Below are 14,331 nucleotides of genomic sequence, written 5' to 3' on the forward strand. Positions count from 1 at the left end.
AGTGTGCCTTGTCCTGCAGTTACAGTTATGGGATGTAACATGGGCGACTTCACACTGCACCTCCAGTGTTACAAATTGCAAAATCTGCTGGAGCCCAGCCTGCAACCTTCCAGGTTGTCTTTGTCGTGCTTAAAGACCATATTTCCCCTTTCCCCAGATTGGATTGTTCCATCTGCATGCCCTAAAGTCAGGAGAGCATCCTAACCAAACACCATCTTGGTGGGAGTTGTGGGTTTCCCTGTGTGGAGAATGTCACAGCTGTTTGTTTCCAATGTGTGTCTATTTTGGAGGTAATGCTGGTTGTTTTTTCTCTCTCCCCTTCTCATGTGTTGTTTGCAGATGTTAACGCAGGAGAACGAGTTCAGACCAATAGTGTAGCTACAGCATCAGCCTCCAACTCCACCTGAACCAGTACCAAGCAGCCAGCTGCACAGGAAAAATCACCAGTAATTTGAGTCTTGCTCAGCAACACTGGTCACATTTGGAAAGAAAATTAAAAAGAGGAAAAAAAAAATCCAACAAAACAACAAACCAACCAACCTGTTCATTTTAGTGTTCAATTTTTTATTATTATTATTGTTGTTCTTATTTAACCTTGTAAAATATCTATAAATACAAACCAGTTTCATTGTATTCTCACTCTGCAGGGTGTCCGGGGCAGGGGACTAGGTGGGGGGAGGAGGGAAAGCGGAGCAATACAACACACCAATGTCTCCCCTCGACAATCTCTTCATGTTGGAAGTTTGCTGTTGTGTACTTCAGAACCAGGACTCTTGCCTCATACCCCTTCCCACAGCAGAAAGAAGGAAGAAACAAAACAAACCCCAAACCTCATTCTCTGCTGAAGTTCTTTTTTTTTTTTTACCCTCTTTTTTTATTTTCTTTTTAAGTGAAGTTTCGGACTTTGATGTAGTGCACAGCTTGAATTTGGTCGGGAGCTTAGCAGGGGTCATTCAACAGAGATCAGCGTTTCTTGTCAGCAAATCCATATCCCAGGTTATCTGAAGAACTGCCCTGGCTCGGCATGGGGAGCAGGCGACGTGGTAGGAAAATAGTTTGCCATGGGGTGGGGGGGAGGGTTTGCTGTGTGTCTAAGGCTTGAACCGCTAGCGGAAGCCTTTCATTTTAAAAATCAGTGCTAGTGATGAGGAAATCTGCAGCTTCATGTGGGAAAAGTCTTGCCCAAGTGGGTGATATATAATATAATACACACACATGCACGAACAGCAGCGGCCGCTCTGCCGAGGCATCCCCTTTGCCCAGCCGGAGCTCCTGCTTCCTGTGTCTCGGGCAGCTCCCAGCTTCAGCAGAGAAGAGCGGACGAACAAAATCCTCGGCAGGGGCAGGGGCCCTGCTGATGGATGGATGTTAAGGGACTTTTTGGGAAGTGGCCACTGTGAAAGTGTGTTTGGTTGGGTTTTTTCTCTCCCCACCCCTCCTTGGCTCTTGATTTGAACAGGCTTCCCTTTCCTAAGGTGCGTACAGGAAAAGGACACCGGGGTTTATAATGTGAACTGTAACAGGCTACTGGTTTATTTTGTAATAACTTTTTTTTTTTAACTGCAGTTTTAACTTGCAGGATGCCACATTCTTCGATAGTTCTGATTTTAAATCCACAGCTAGAATCTGTATTTAATTTCATCTTTTTTAACCTCTTGCTTTTTTTTTTTTTTTTTTTTGATCTCTATTTATTGATGCGTGTTGCCACGTTGCCATTATGTTTTTACATTGGTAGAATATTAAAGTACACAGCCGAATGCTCTTGATGGTAATTTGTACCTGCTGACTTGTAGGAAAGCTGGCTCTATATGAGTGTGTGTGTATATATATTATATAAATATATACATGTATACATAGATACAATACTGCTTTTTTTATTTTGTCTACGATCTCGAATCAGTCTGACTGAAGCGTGAGGTGAATGCTTGTTCCAGTCCATCAGTTCAGGGTCCAGGTTTGCTCCCTGCGACGGCTTGTGGTGCGAGCATCCACATCTCTCTTCCTGAAGTCAAAGCAATATTCTTTCGGAAGGGTCAGGTGAGCGGCCGAATGCAGCCCCGGCACGGAAACGAGACTTTGGGAGACCTGATCTTGTGGTAGGCTTGCGGTTGGTGTCCGCTCCAGCCTTATCCTCCTTCAGAGAAACTGTAGTTGCCTTTGGTGCTTACCGAGCCGTCCCTCGACCTGCGGATCTCTAAGGCAAGCAGTTGCTTTTCGGGAACACGCGGAACCTTCGTGTGGCCCGGGGGGAACCGGCAGTAGCGGCTTTGGAAGCTCAGCCGCCGCAGGGGCGGCAGGGGCTTGGTCACGAGCTCGGTGTGTTTCTTCTTGTACCTTTTATGCTGTTGACGTGGGATTTTTTTGGAAACTGTCTCTTAGCAGCCCTGGAACCGATAAAAGCTCTGCCCTCTCCCTCCTGCCTGGCATGCAGTGGGTTTGGGGAGGCAGGAGCTGATTGAAGAGGTGAGTGACCACCTACCGTGAAACCGATAAACCCTCATGTTATACCCCTCGGCGATTTGCTGTTGGGCACACACACAAAAAAAGAGGTTTTAAAGCTTTTTTGCATTCTGGATGGCTGCAGAGGAAAGCACACCCATGCTGAGAAACAGAAGGCTTTCCAAATCCTTACCTGCAACTAAATAGAAAGGGCTGAAGAGCGTCTTAACGCGTGCGCTCGGCTAGTCAGTGTCCTGAAAGGTAAGTAAAGGGGCTTGGTTGACCCAGTGATCCAAATCCATGCAGGAGACTCAAAAAGTAGGACAGTGGCAGGGTATGGATCTGCTGTATAGACAAGACTGCTGAAGCACTGGCCACAGACGCTGTTATTTGGAGGCAGTAAATTACCGAGTCTTTAAAAAAAAAAAGTAATAAAAATATCAAAGATAAATTGCTGCTTGTGCCAGGACATGTGGCTTTTCTTTTTCATTTTTTTGTTAAAGACTGGTGGAGGGGAGTTCAGAGCGTTTCTCTCTGGTTTTGTGACTGTGCCGGCGTCTGTGTGTGTCTCGTGTGTGTGTTAGGCGGGGGGGAGGGTCAGGGGTGCCCCTCTGGTTTTATTTCTGTTTTCAAGGATCATAGCAGGATCACACACTCTTTTATACAAGTTAGATCCAGGTCTTTGAACAACCTTTTTTTGTAAATAAGAAAAAAAAAAAAAAGAAAAAAAACTCAGAAAAATAACAACAAAAAACAAAGCTCCTCACCAAATTCAAGCTTGTACATTATTATTTTTGGTTGTTTTTGAATTTTGAGTTTTATTGTTTTGTATGTAAATATGTGGACCCAGGAACTGTTATTAATGAGCAAAAAGTTACCGTTCAGGGCAGTGATTCTGTTTAATAATCAGACAAAATGTAGACGAGCTTTTTAAAGCCATATAGTTTTAACTCTGTACAGTAGGTACCGGCCTGTATTATTGTAACAATAACTCTAGCGATGTATAGTGTATCTATATAGTTTGGAGTGCCTTCGCTTCCATGATTTTTTGAATTTTATTTCCCTTTTATTTTTTTCTCCTCCTCCTTTATTAACGATGTCTCCTACCCCAAACCCGCATCTTCGCTCCCCCCTCCCCGCCCCGCTTTCTAACTCTTTGAGTGCTGTAAGGTTTCGGTGATACCCTGATCAGTAGCGGAACGAAAAGAAACCGTCTCCACCGTCATTTACTTCATTGGAGCCGTGGCTTTGGTCTGGAAGTCTCCAAGGTGCCCTCCCTGCCCTCTCCTCCTCCCGCTAGCAACAGCTGAGTTCATTCGGACCCTCGCCCTAGCAGCCCATTTAGACTTCGCTTGTCTCTCCCCTCAACCGTGCGCCCAGGAGCCGACTGGGCAGCAGTGGCTTCCAGGAGGCTTGGCCTTTCCACCCTCCCTGCGGCTGTGCCGGGGGCAGCGGCGAGCGGAAAGAGCCCCCAGGGAGGGAAAGCCCCACATCCCGCAGGGTTGCTGCGCTCGGAGCCCTTTGGCTGCAGTGGGAGCGGGGGCATCGCTGTAGGAGACTGCGGTGGTTTTTTCTGCCAGGAGGACTTTCCGCTCCCTTTCTTCTCCCTATTTTTGCCCCCCATCCCTCCCCAAAGTCACTTTCGTTTTCTTGAGATAAGTTTAACATGACTCTTGATTTCTTGTGCCCAGCACGAAGGCCTTGTTTCTAAAACTAGTTTGCTTGTGTTTTACTACCTTGTTAGTATTCCACATAAGATTGTCTTGAATGGGAAAACACGTAATTCTTTACCAAACCAAAGGTTGCTGTTTTATTTCGAAGCATCTCGTGTTCATTCCAGTGAAGCAGAGGCTGCACTTTCTTTCTGGTGACACGAAGGTCAGTGATGCCAAGCTGTTGGCGACAGTCTGCTCAGAGCTGTCCCTCTCTTCTTTTACTCTCTTTCGGGCTTCTTTTTTAACCCAGTGTGATCTCGGTGTGTCCTTTACGTCAGCCCTGCCGTAGTGGGTCCTTGAGCCAGGCTGGATTGCAGCCTGTCTACCCCAATGGACACTCGATCAAGACACTGGGGGTCTTTACTATTAAAACTTATCTACCTTGCTAGGGAAAAAAACAAAAAATGACCTGCAAAAGAAAATTGACTGGTAGAAGATCCCTGAACACTCTGTCCCCTTATTTCGAAGCTAAGCTTTACCTAAAATAATGGCAGGTGCCTGCGACTTGCAACCTAAAATTCCCCCTCCCCCCGGTTTTCAGTACTTGGAAAAGCAGAAGTCAAGCAGCCTGTCAGACTTGTACTCCTGTACTAGGAACCTCAGCCACCGCGGAGAAAAAGGAAAAGCCGATGAGGAAAAGCACAGTAAGGTATTCGGTCCGGGCTCTGCCTTCCGGAGACTGCCAGCGGGTACCCTTGGGGTGGCAGCTGATTTCCACGGGGCTCTCGGCCGGTTCTGGTCATAGTTGGCTTCGTTTTGCAACACTGCAATAATGGCAAAACGACAGGAAAGGAAAACAGTACCTAAGGGGTTAGCTCGAGAAAAGTAGCTTCCTTGTGTTGGTCTTTCTCAATTTATTTTTAATATATATATATAAAATATATTTATATATATATAATTTGCTTGCCTGTAAAATTTGCGTTCATTAATGTGTTGCTGATGGATCACTTGGGCCTGTACACACCAATTAGCGTGACCACTTCCATCTTAAAAACAGAAATCTAAATATATATATATTAAGGACTGTGGGTTGTATACAAACTATTGCATACACTTGTGCAAATCTGTCTTGATTTAAAGGAAAAGCAAAACCTGTATAACATTATTACTACTTGAATGCCTCTGTGACTGATTTTTTTTTTCATTTTAAATATAAACTTTTTTTGTGGAAAGTATGCTTAATGTTTTATTATTTCCCCCGCCCCGTTGCCCTTGTAAATACGTTTTGTTCTGTGTGACTCGGTTCGGAAATAGTTAACTGGTACTGTAATTTGCATTAAATAAAAAGTAGGTTAGCCTGGAAATGAAATTTAAAAAATACCAAGTGTGTGGTCTTTATTTCAAAAAATTGCCCCATTCTTCTCTCCTCCTCTCTCCCTCTTCTGACCCTTGTTCCTCACCCTCATGCCTCTTTCCACTCTGCAAGAATAGGTGGACGTGAATCTTTGTAATAATAAAGAGAAACCTCAAGAAATGAGCATGTTTTCTTAAATGAGCTGTGTTATTCCATGCTGTTTTTCAAGAGATGCCAGCTTGTCTATGATACCGTTTGATTTGATGGAGAGAGGAACCCTGGGACATAAATATTTCAAATTGAAACCAACTAATCTTCTTTACCGTCCACCTATAGATACAAACTTAAGAACCTGTGTAAACTGCTGGCTTTGAATCCTGCACTCATGGTTGTTTGGGTTGTTTTTTTTAAATCATTGGATCCCATTAGTAATGTTATTTGGTGGTGATCTGTAAAGTTTGTCGAGACCACGTCCAGTGGACCGTTCCTCCAGCAAATCAGCACGTAGCTATCTCTGAGTTGGGTTTCCGGTACTGGATAATGTATGTATTAAACATGACATGTCTATTAGCGCAAAAAGAAAAAAGAAAAAAAAAATAAAAATCCTTTTTTGGGCTGGCTGACCTGGCCGAATCCATTCTGTCGCTATCCTAAAGGCTAGATGCGAGGTCATGTGACTGCTGCTTCAATAAAAACAAATTTATATTGCAAAGAGACTCCTCTTGCTTTGTTTGTGTGCCACGAGCCGCGGTTGTTCCTGTGAAACCTCTGCTGCGGAACCTCTCCAGGACAGGTGAGAGCAGGGTGGGAATGGGCACCTGATGGCTCCACGCTGTAAGTGTTGAGTCAGGATCCCCTTGGTCCTCTCCTGAGTGCCACATGTGCTGTCTGGGAGCTGTTCTGGCCCCTCGAGGCAGATGCTGGACTGCCCTGGCTCCCTGCCCAGGCTCAGGGCTTGGTTTGTGCCACCCTGCTGCTCTGGGGCACTGGGGTGACAGGGCCAGGCGGCCACCCTGGCCTGCCTGCCCCAGAAGCATATGGTGAGCAGAAGCTGCTGTCCCTCCACTTGTGTTGGTCCCACAAGGTCACCAGGATTCTGGATGCATCCAACTCCTGCAGAGACTGGGCTGCTTTGCTCTGGGCGTTCAGGTTGGCCAGGTACACCTGCAAATGCATGGCTGCCTGAACTACACCACCTCTCTGGGTGAGTTATCTATTTAAAGCTTGCCTCTGGTGGGGAGTTCATCACAATCCTGGGTGATTTGGGGTGGTGTGTAGTCAGCCTTGGGCACTTCTCTAGGTGGACTTGCACTGGAGCTTCCTGTCTCTTCCGAGCTTCCCTCACCTGGAATGCAAGCTGTGGGCTCTCTTTATGTGCTGTTTTTGCCCAGGAACCCTCAGCTCCAATCTCAGGTCTCTTCCGAATGGCAGAGCCGGATAAACAGGACTCAAGCACCTCACAACTTCTTGCTGAGCTGACTGGAAGGGCATCTTCAGCTCCTTCGCATCTTTGTAATATTTCCAATACTATCTCCTCTACAATTGTTTTAAACGCCCTCCTTAAGCTGTGAGTACCAAAAGCTGCCAGAGGTTCCCTACAGTGCTCTCCCCAGGGTCAACGAAGGCTCTAGAGAGCATCTTGCAGCTGCTGCCTGTCTCCTTGCCTGAGGACTGCATTTGCCCTTCTGCATGGAGGCTGCAGCTGCCCAGTTTATCCAGCACTCCCTCCCAGTGTAACTCCTGCAAGCATTGCCAGTGGGACTGTTATGGTTTCATATCGTGTTTAGATTCCAATCACCCCTTAAAAGACGTAATGAAACACCTCAGCAGCAAGAGCCAGTCCCCGCACAACCATCCAGGGAACATCATTCTATCACCCTGTGAGAAAATACTTCCTGAGACCCATCTGCAAGCCAGGGTCAAATCCACTTAGCTGTCAGTCACCAACGCCTTGGAACAATTTAAAATGCTAATCTGAGCGTAAAGCAGCCCCGAGCTGAACGCGGTTCAAAAGTCTGCTCCGCTGATGTGCTTTGTCTTTATCGAGCGAGCTGCCAGCCATCTGCGTTGGAATTAAAAGTCAGTGTCAAGGCTACTGGCACCATTTGTTATCTGGAAGGTGGCAGCTTTCAGGCTGCCGGTAGGAAGGTCCAAGGCGCTTTCTGTGGGAGAAGAACAAGAGCCACAAAGGAGGAGGAGGGAAGCGAGCTGCAAACTGCGGAGGGGAGAGAGAGGAGCACTGCAGTTTGTGTCTGAAGCACCACGTCCAGTTGCTTGGAGACAGTGAGCCCAGCAGATGGTACACAACCTCATCAGCCGGCTTTGAACCTCTCTTCCCTCTCCTGGCTCCGGGAAGGGCTTGGCTGGGCCCTTGTCCTGCAGTCCCTTGCTAGTCTTGGAAGGTGCTGTTCCTGGCTAAGGATTGGCTTTGCTAAGCCAGCTGTGCACAAAGGCTGCAGGTCAGACCTGACTGCTGCCAAATCCAAGCTCTGCTAGGAAAGGAAGGTGTGCAGCTGTCAGTGCCCCATGGGGCACGGCAGGGCAGGCTCTGGGTGTGAGTGTTGAGCAGTGCAAGGCTTTGGAGCAGAGACCAGACCCCCAGACAATCTCCTGCTGGAGCTCATCTCAGGAGACAGCACAGGTGAGTGCTCAGGGTTGTGAGGGAGAGCTGCACTTCCACAGCAAGCACCTGCCTTTGGTCAGTGCAGGAATGCAGCCCTGGAAATTGCTGCACACCCGGCTGATTCCTGATGCCCTGGCACTGATATATCCAATTACCCCCTGGGTGTTGGGTAGGTCTCCTGTGCTGGTGTGGAGTTAAAGCTTTCTCTTCCAAGGATTCCCTGCTCTCTGCATCATCCATCTCTGCTTACATACTCCAGAGGTAAGGCTGGGTCCTCCAGGACTAGTGGGGAATGAACACCCTCTTTCCTTGTGGAAGCTGGTGAGTGGCTGTAGTAGGGTGCTTCTGACCTGGGTGCTCTGCCAGGAGGGCTGCAGTGGGGCAGCCTGCCCAAGCCCAGGGCCATCTGCAGAGCCCCCTTGCTTCCTGCAGAGTGAGAAAATGTGGCTGTGGGTGGACAAACCCTTGTCCCCAGGCAGAGCTGTCTGGCACAGCACAAGCACCTGCTGCAGCAGAGGAGCCACAAGCCCTGTGTACAGCGTCAGGCACAGGGGACTGAAAATGAAATGGACTGCTAAGTGGAGAGACTGAGGGGGTTGGACTTTTTGATTGGTATTTTCTTCCCTAGGCAAAGTTTCTAAAAGCTGGTGGAACCCAGGAGTTAGAAGAGGACTGTTCATTGTCCCTGGCTGCTTGAGCTCCAAGTGCTTTCCGTCACCTCCAAGTGCTGAGCAGTCACAGGGTCCAGATCCCTGCTGCTGACAGAGGAACGTGTGGCAGGGCCTGTCAGAGGGAGGAGGGGCTGCAGGGAGCAAGGAGGGTCAGATGTGAGGTGGGAGCAGCATGTGAGCAAAGGGCATTCACACCCCTCTCACCAAATCCCCGTTACTGCTCTCCACAGCTCCCTGGAAGGAGGCTGCAGACAGGTGGGGGTTGCTATCTCCTCCCAGGTAACAAGTGAGAGGACAAGAGGAAATTGGCCTCAAGTTGCACCAGGCAAGATTTAGATTGGATATTAAGAAAAAAATTATTGTGGGAAAGAGTAGTCAAGCCCTGGAACAGGGTGCCCAGAAAGTGGTAGAGTCACCCACCTGGACGTATTTAAAACATGTGGCACTTGGGGAAATGGTTTAGTGGTGGACTTGGCAGTGCTGGGTTAATGGTTGGTCTTGGTGACTTCAGAGGTCCTGTCCAACCTAAACAATTCTATGATTGTTTCCTCTGGCACAACAGCAGCCATGCCCTCCTCCTCCTCCCTTCTGCACCTCATTCTTGTAACCAAATCCTTTGCCAGGCCAGAGAGCTCAGGAGGAAGGTGGTGCTTAGTGGGAAAACCCAGGTTGTTTGAGAGCCTTTTTACTCAAGGAGCTCATTGATGTTGTTTGGGATGCTGCCATATGTTAGCAGCCTTGGGAAAAGGGACTGCCCATTTGGGAGCCCTTGGACCATCTCAGTTACACCTCTTTTAAGATCTTTGTTTCATGGCACTAGGCCTAGGAACAGGTTGGTCGATGGAAGCTGTTTCTGCTGGAGACAACAGATTTGGGGGCTGCACAGCAATGAAAAAATGGTTTGCTTTTGGCTGGAGGCAGAAAAATTACGTTGGCAGATGGAGAAAATCTTCAATTCAACAGGTAAGGAACTAACACGCTGGTTGCAAGAGGCTATTACTGGCTCAGTATCAAACAAAAGAGAGATTCTTAGGATCAGCCTGGCAGCAATCCAGCGAGAGAGCAGCAAATGCAGCTTTTAAGTCTCTGCCACCTTTATCTCACTGCAATCGGCACCACAGGGGCACTGCACACTCCTCGAGGGCAAGGACCACCATCCCAGCACGGAGTGAGGAGCTGCAGGATGGGCCAGGAGTTCAGGCTGCCATGCAAATCCCAGTGGGGGAACTGGAGGGGATGGATCTCGTGTGGCCGGCCTGTGCAGTGGATCCAACCCACTGTAGAGCAGTGGGCAGCTGCACCAGGGTGCTTTCTCAGGGGCAGCCACAGCTCTCAGGTCTGTTGGGGATGGTGTGCTAAGCCAAGCAGCACATGGGGACACAGGTAAGTAGCCAGGAAGGAAATGGGAGCAGGACATCCCTGCTGAGTGCTACCTGAAGGATTGGGATGTAGCATATGGGGAGAGGCCAAGAGAAGAGGCCTTGACTCCAGCCAGAAGTGGAGGCAAAGGTGTGTGGGGTTGACGCAGTGTGTGGGAGAAGAGGAGGAATGAGAGGCAATGAATGATATGATCAGAACAGAGAGCTGGAGCTGCCTCTCCTCCATGGGTTTCAGCGTACACCCTTCCCCTCGGCCTGCTGGGGTTTCCCATCTCATGCAAGCAGCCTCTGTTGGGATGCTTTCCTTGCCAGTTCTGCTCCAGGCAGTGGCTGGGAGGAGAGGTGGGGGCCTTGGTCCAGGGTGGTCCCGGGAAAATTGAATTTACTAATCCAGGTGTACACATTCTGTCTCGGGGAGTCGGCAGGTTTGGCAGATGTTCAAACCAATTCCTGTCTCTCTGGTGGAGGGAAGGCAGGCACACGAGACAACAGCTCCCCAGCCCAGCCCAGGCCCGGCTCTGGAGGGCACTGTGGGGAGGAGGCTGGTGGAAGCCAGCAGGATACTGATTCAGCAATCAGAAAAACATGGGAAAAGTTGCATGAACAGGATGTTGGTGAAAGGAGGAGATAGTCAGCAGTAGTGCAATTGGGCATTGTTAAAAGCCTTGGGCATGTAAGGACTATACTTGTAGGGTTAATCCCACTCCCCTAAAAAAACTAAATTGTGTGAGGGCTGAATTGAGCCCAGTGAAGTATCAGGCAAATCCTGGGCACTTGTGAGACCAGGAGCAGAGAGTACAACCTTGCTCAGAAAGAGGCAGGAACTCTTTTAACAGCACCACACCCAGGTCTGTGGCAGCAGCTTTTGTGATGGTCATGTTGCTTTTAAGGGAGGCAGGAGAGACGGGAGAGCGTGGGTTTGGCTTGGTTTTCTGTTGACAGAAATGCACACACTGCTCGTGTCCAGTGAAGAATGACCCAGAGTCCTTTTTGCTCAACTGTAGTTGGTGCCATAGGATTTTCTCCTCCCACACCCCCAGAGCCATATTGGCAGGGAAGCCCTGAGACAATTTGCATTCATTCATTTACTGCAGAGACCAATTTTTCCCCATTCTCAGGGTGCAGTGACCCCAGAGGCCTGTTTGGCTCAGCCTGTCTCCCCCACCTGCCAGGAGGCAGGAGCCAGCAGACCAGCACAGCCAGGCTCCCTCCCTGTGGGCAGCTGGTGAAAGAAAAGCGGGACAAGCTGAATTTTCCCCGTGTTTCCAGTGTATTGGTGCAGCCCTGGAGGCATCTGCTGTGTTTGTTTCGGGTACGGGCTCCTCCCCAGGGTTGTTCTGTCTCCTGCTAGGAGAGGGAATGGTGCATTCTTATGCTGTTGATTTATGATCCCAATTCCCTCTCACTGTGCTCATTTTCTTTCTCAAAGTACATTCTGCAAAGCTTGGGGGGAAAAAAAAGCCCAACATGACAATTGAAAGCAGTTTCTACGGCAGAGTTTCCTGCAGGAATCCTGCCGTGGCCTTCAGTTTACATGCTAGGCGATGTCATGTGGAAAAGATGGCTTTACCCTGACATGTCCCTTAAATCATAATAGAAGCCAAGACATTTATAGCTCAGCCTGTGCACAGCATCTGGAGTCCCCTGCCCCCTCGTTGTCATGCAGAGCTGGATCCCTGCAGAAGACCAAAGTGCTGCAACCTCCTTCCATTCCCACACCTGTTGGAATACTTCTCTCTTAAAACCTCATCAAGCTGTACAACGAGCCACATGGAGAATGTTTATTTTGACAGACCATCTTCAGAAATACAGCAAATGCCTTGATGGATTGGTCTTCCTGTTCTACTGTTCTGCTGCATCAAGTTTTCCATGTCTCTCCTATTACACTGGATCTTGTGATTCATGTTATCCCCCCTCCTTTTAACCAGGCTAAATTTGTCCAAGGTGGCCTGAGGCTACAGAGCCGATCCCTGCACAGCTTCTCCTCCCACACTGTGGAGAGTGTTTCCTTCTGTATTTTTGCATTTGCAACCTTCCCTTTTACTGACTAGCTATGAATACCACGAGAATTGCCCCAGATCCCCAGTCCCTAATGGGACCATCCTCACGGAGTCCTAACCAAAACTTGTCACCCTTCTCTGACTCCTGCCAGAAGCAGCAGCACTTACAGAGGCTGCCTGGCCCCAGCAGTGCCCTGGTGCTCCTGACTCAGCAACCTGGAGACCAGCCGTGGGTTGGTGCAGCTTTTTCCTCTCTCCAGCTGTTATTTACTGCCCACTGGAATACAGGGGTATTCAGACTCCTTTCTCCTCTCTCTCCCCCCTCCCTGTAATTCCTTTCCCTGTACCCTGCCCCAGTCCAATCCACAAAACAAAGATGTGATGCAGAATTTTTACAGGGATGAATTAATGAGCACCATTTTTGACAAGCTACTGGCTGGTGTTTTGTAGGAGCAGCACTAAGGTCAGGATTAACCAGACCACACCTGAGCTTTACAGACCCAGCACAAGGAACAGATGATCCACAAGGGAGCCAATACTGCTGTTTGCTGTGTAAGCTGTAGCCATCAATGAATGAGTATTTTGGGTGTGGTGGTGTGGCTGTGCCTGCCCTCCAAAATGCTGCTTGGTGTAAATGTCCCTTTCATGTGCTAAGGCCACAGCCCTCGGGAATTTGGACAGGTGAGCACTGCTCGCTGCTTCCTGACACGCAGAGCTGGAGCATCCCTGTGCCTGCAAACACGGCAAAGCCAGCCCACAGTGAAGCCAGCATCCTTTCTGTGTAGTCCTGGGAGCTGGAGAGCCAGAGGGACTGACACTGCTCCAAGAAATAGAAGCTTCTTTCCAGAATTGTTCTCCTTTGCAGTGATAAAAAGCAAGAGGTCAGTCTGAAGAGTAACATTTCTGGAAAACACCTCAGCCCCGCCATGCCCATGTCATCCTGCTATCACCTGGATTTGTGCTAGACACTGCCTGGTTGTCAGAAACCACTCTGCTGAAGTAGGGGAACCTTTTCTTTGTCCCTGGACTAATGAGGTGAAAAGATGATGCAAAATCTGACTGTTTTTATTCAAATCCAGTTCTTTATTAATAGCAGGGCTAGTGCAGGAAGCCACTTGCCCTTACACCAGTAAGGAAATCAGTGGGACATGCTTGTCTGTGGATGGTCTCAACTCAAAATTTCCCACTAACAGAGTATTTTTTAATTTAATGTTATTGATGCAAGGAAATACCACCAAAAGCCCAGGTGCAGATTTTTATTGGTCTGTGCCAGGAAAACAAACAAGGAATGCTAACACTGCTTTCTCACTCAAGCTTCTCTAAATAATCAGAAGAGAAAAATTAGCTAATGAAGTCCAAAGCAAGTTGGGGAGGGAGTGGAGGGAGCTGCCACACCAAAATGTATACAAAATGGTTCCAGGACAACACTAGTGGCAGGCAGCAGGAGGGACAGCCCAAGGGAGAGAGAGGGTTTTCCATTCTGGGTGCCCTGGAAAAGTAAACATAATGTGCTTCCCTCCCCTTCACCATTCTCCAAACTCAAATCACAGATCACCTCACTCATCCTCTGTCTCTAGGAGCCTGTGGAAGCAGGGTGAGTGCTGTCAGCAGCTGTCCCAGCAGAAGGATCTCCCTGTACCTCGGTGGCAGATGCCTCCTGCTGCAGTGCCAGACCAGCCAGAGCCCTCTCTGTGCCCCCGTGGATGATCTGATGAGCAGCATAGATGTGTTTTCTTTGGGACTGCCTCACTGTGCAGAAAAAGAGGTAAGGTTTTTACTTGGAAATGTACAGCCAAGTGTTCTCTGCAGGGGAGAAGGGAGGAATAGCTTTTAGCAATCCTGCAGTTGGGGAAAAGTCTGTCTCAGGAAAAAAAATCATGCCCTTCTAACTTTGGCTGAAAGCGTTCTACTGCCACCTAATAGCAGCAACCAACTTTGCATTTCACTTTGAAGACTGGCCCCCACAGTGGGAAGCACAGCCAAAGGGTTTTCCTTTCCAGCTTTAGGAACAACTGCCCAGGATATATTATCAGGCTTTAAAATAACTTCTCCTTTGGTGTCTGTTAATTGCAGCAGGCCTCTGCAACAATCCAGCTGAAATCTGCCATCTCCTGTGCCAGGATTTGACCTGCACTGAGAAACTCTCACGGAGTTCAAAGTAAGACTCAGAGCCACTGTTGACACATGAAGTCACCTGCCTACCTTGTCAC

General features: G+C 48.6%; 2 protein-coding genes across 5 annotated transcripts in view; one reads left to right on the forward strand and one right to left on the reverse strand.

Annotated features, from left to right (window-relative positions):
- Positions 1–6,160, forward strand: part of GSK3B (glycogen synthase kinase 3 beta) — a 148,790-nt gene extending 142,630 nt beyond the window's left edge. For all 3 annotated transcript variants that reach the window (XM_085070323.1, XM_085070331.1, XM_085070312.1), the window contains one exon: positions 340–6,160. In XM_085070323.1, the coding sequence (XP_084926449.1) occupies positions 340–407 (68 nt within the window). In that variant the 3' untranslated portion in view covers positions 408–6,160. The remainder of the gene's footprint in view (positions 1–339) is intronic.
- Positions 6,161–13,183: 7,023 nt separating this feature from the next.
- The window catches only part of CFAP91 (cilia and flagella associated protein 91), a 29,690-nt gene continuing 28,542 nt past the window's right edge, over positions 13,184–14,331 (reverse strand). For both annotated transcript variants that reach the window (XM_085070342.1, XM_085070348.1), the window contains one exon: positions 13,184–13,870. In XM_085070342.1, the coding sequence (XP_084926468.1) occupies positions 13,695–13,870 (176 nt within the window). In that variant the 3' untranslated portion in view covers positions 13,184–13,694. The remainder of the gene's footprint in view (positions 13,871–14,331) is intronic.

This window comes from Lichenostomus cassidix, chromosome 1 (genome assembly GCF_008360975.1).
Source record: "Lichenostomus cassidix isolate B80296 chromosome 1, HeHo_3.0, whole genome shotgun sequence".
Classification (NCBI taxonomy): domain Eukaryota; kingdom Metazoa; phylum Chordata; class Aves; order Passeriformes; family Meliphagidae; genus Lichenostomus; species Lichenostomus cassidix.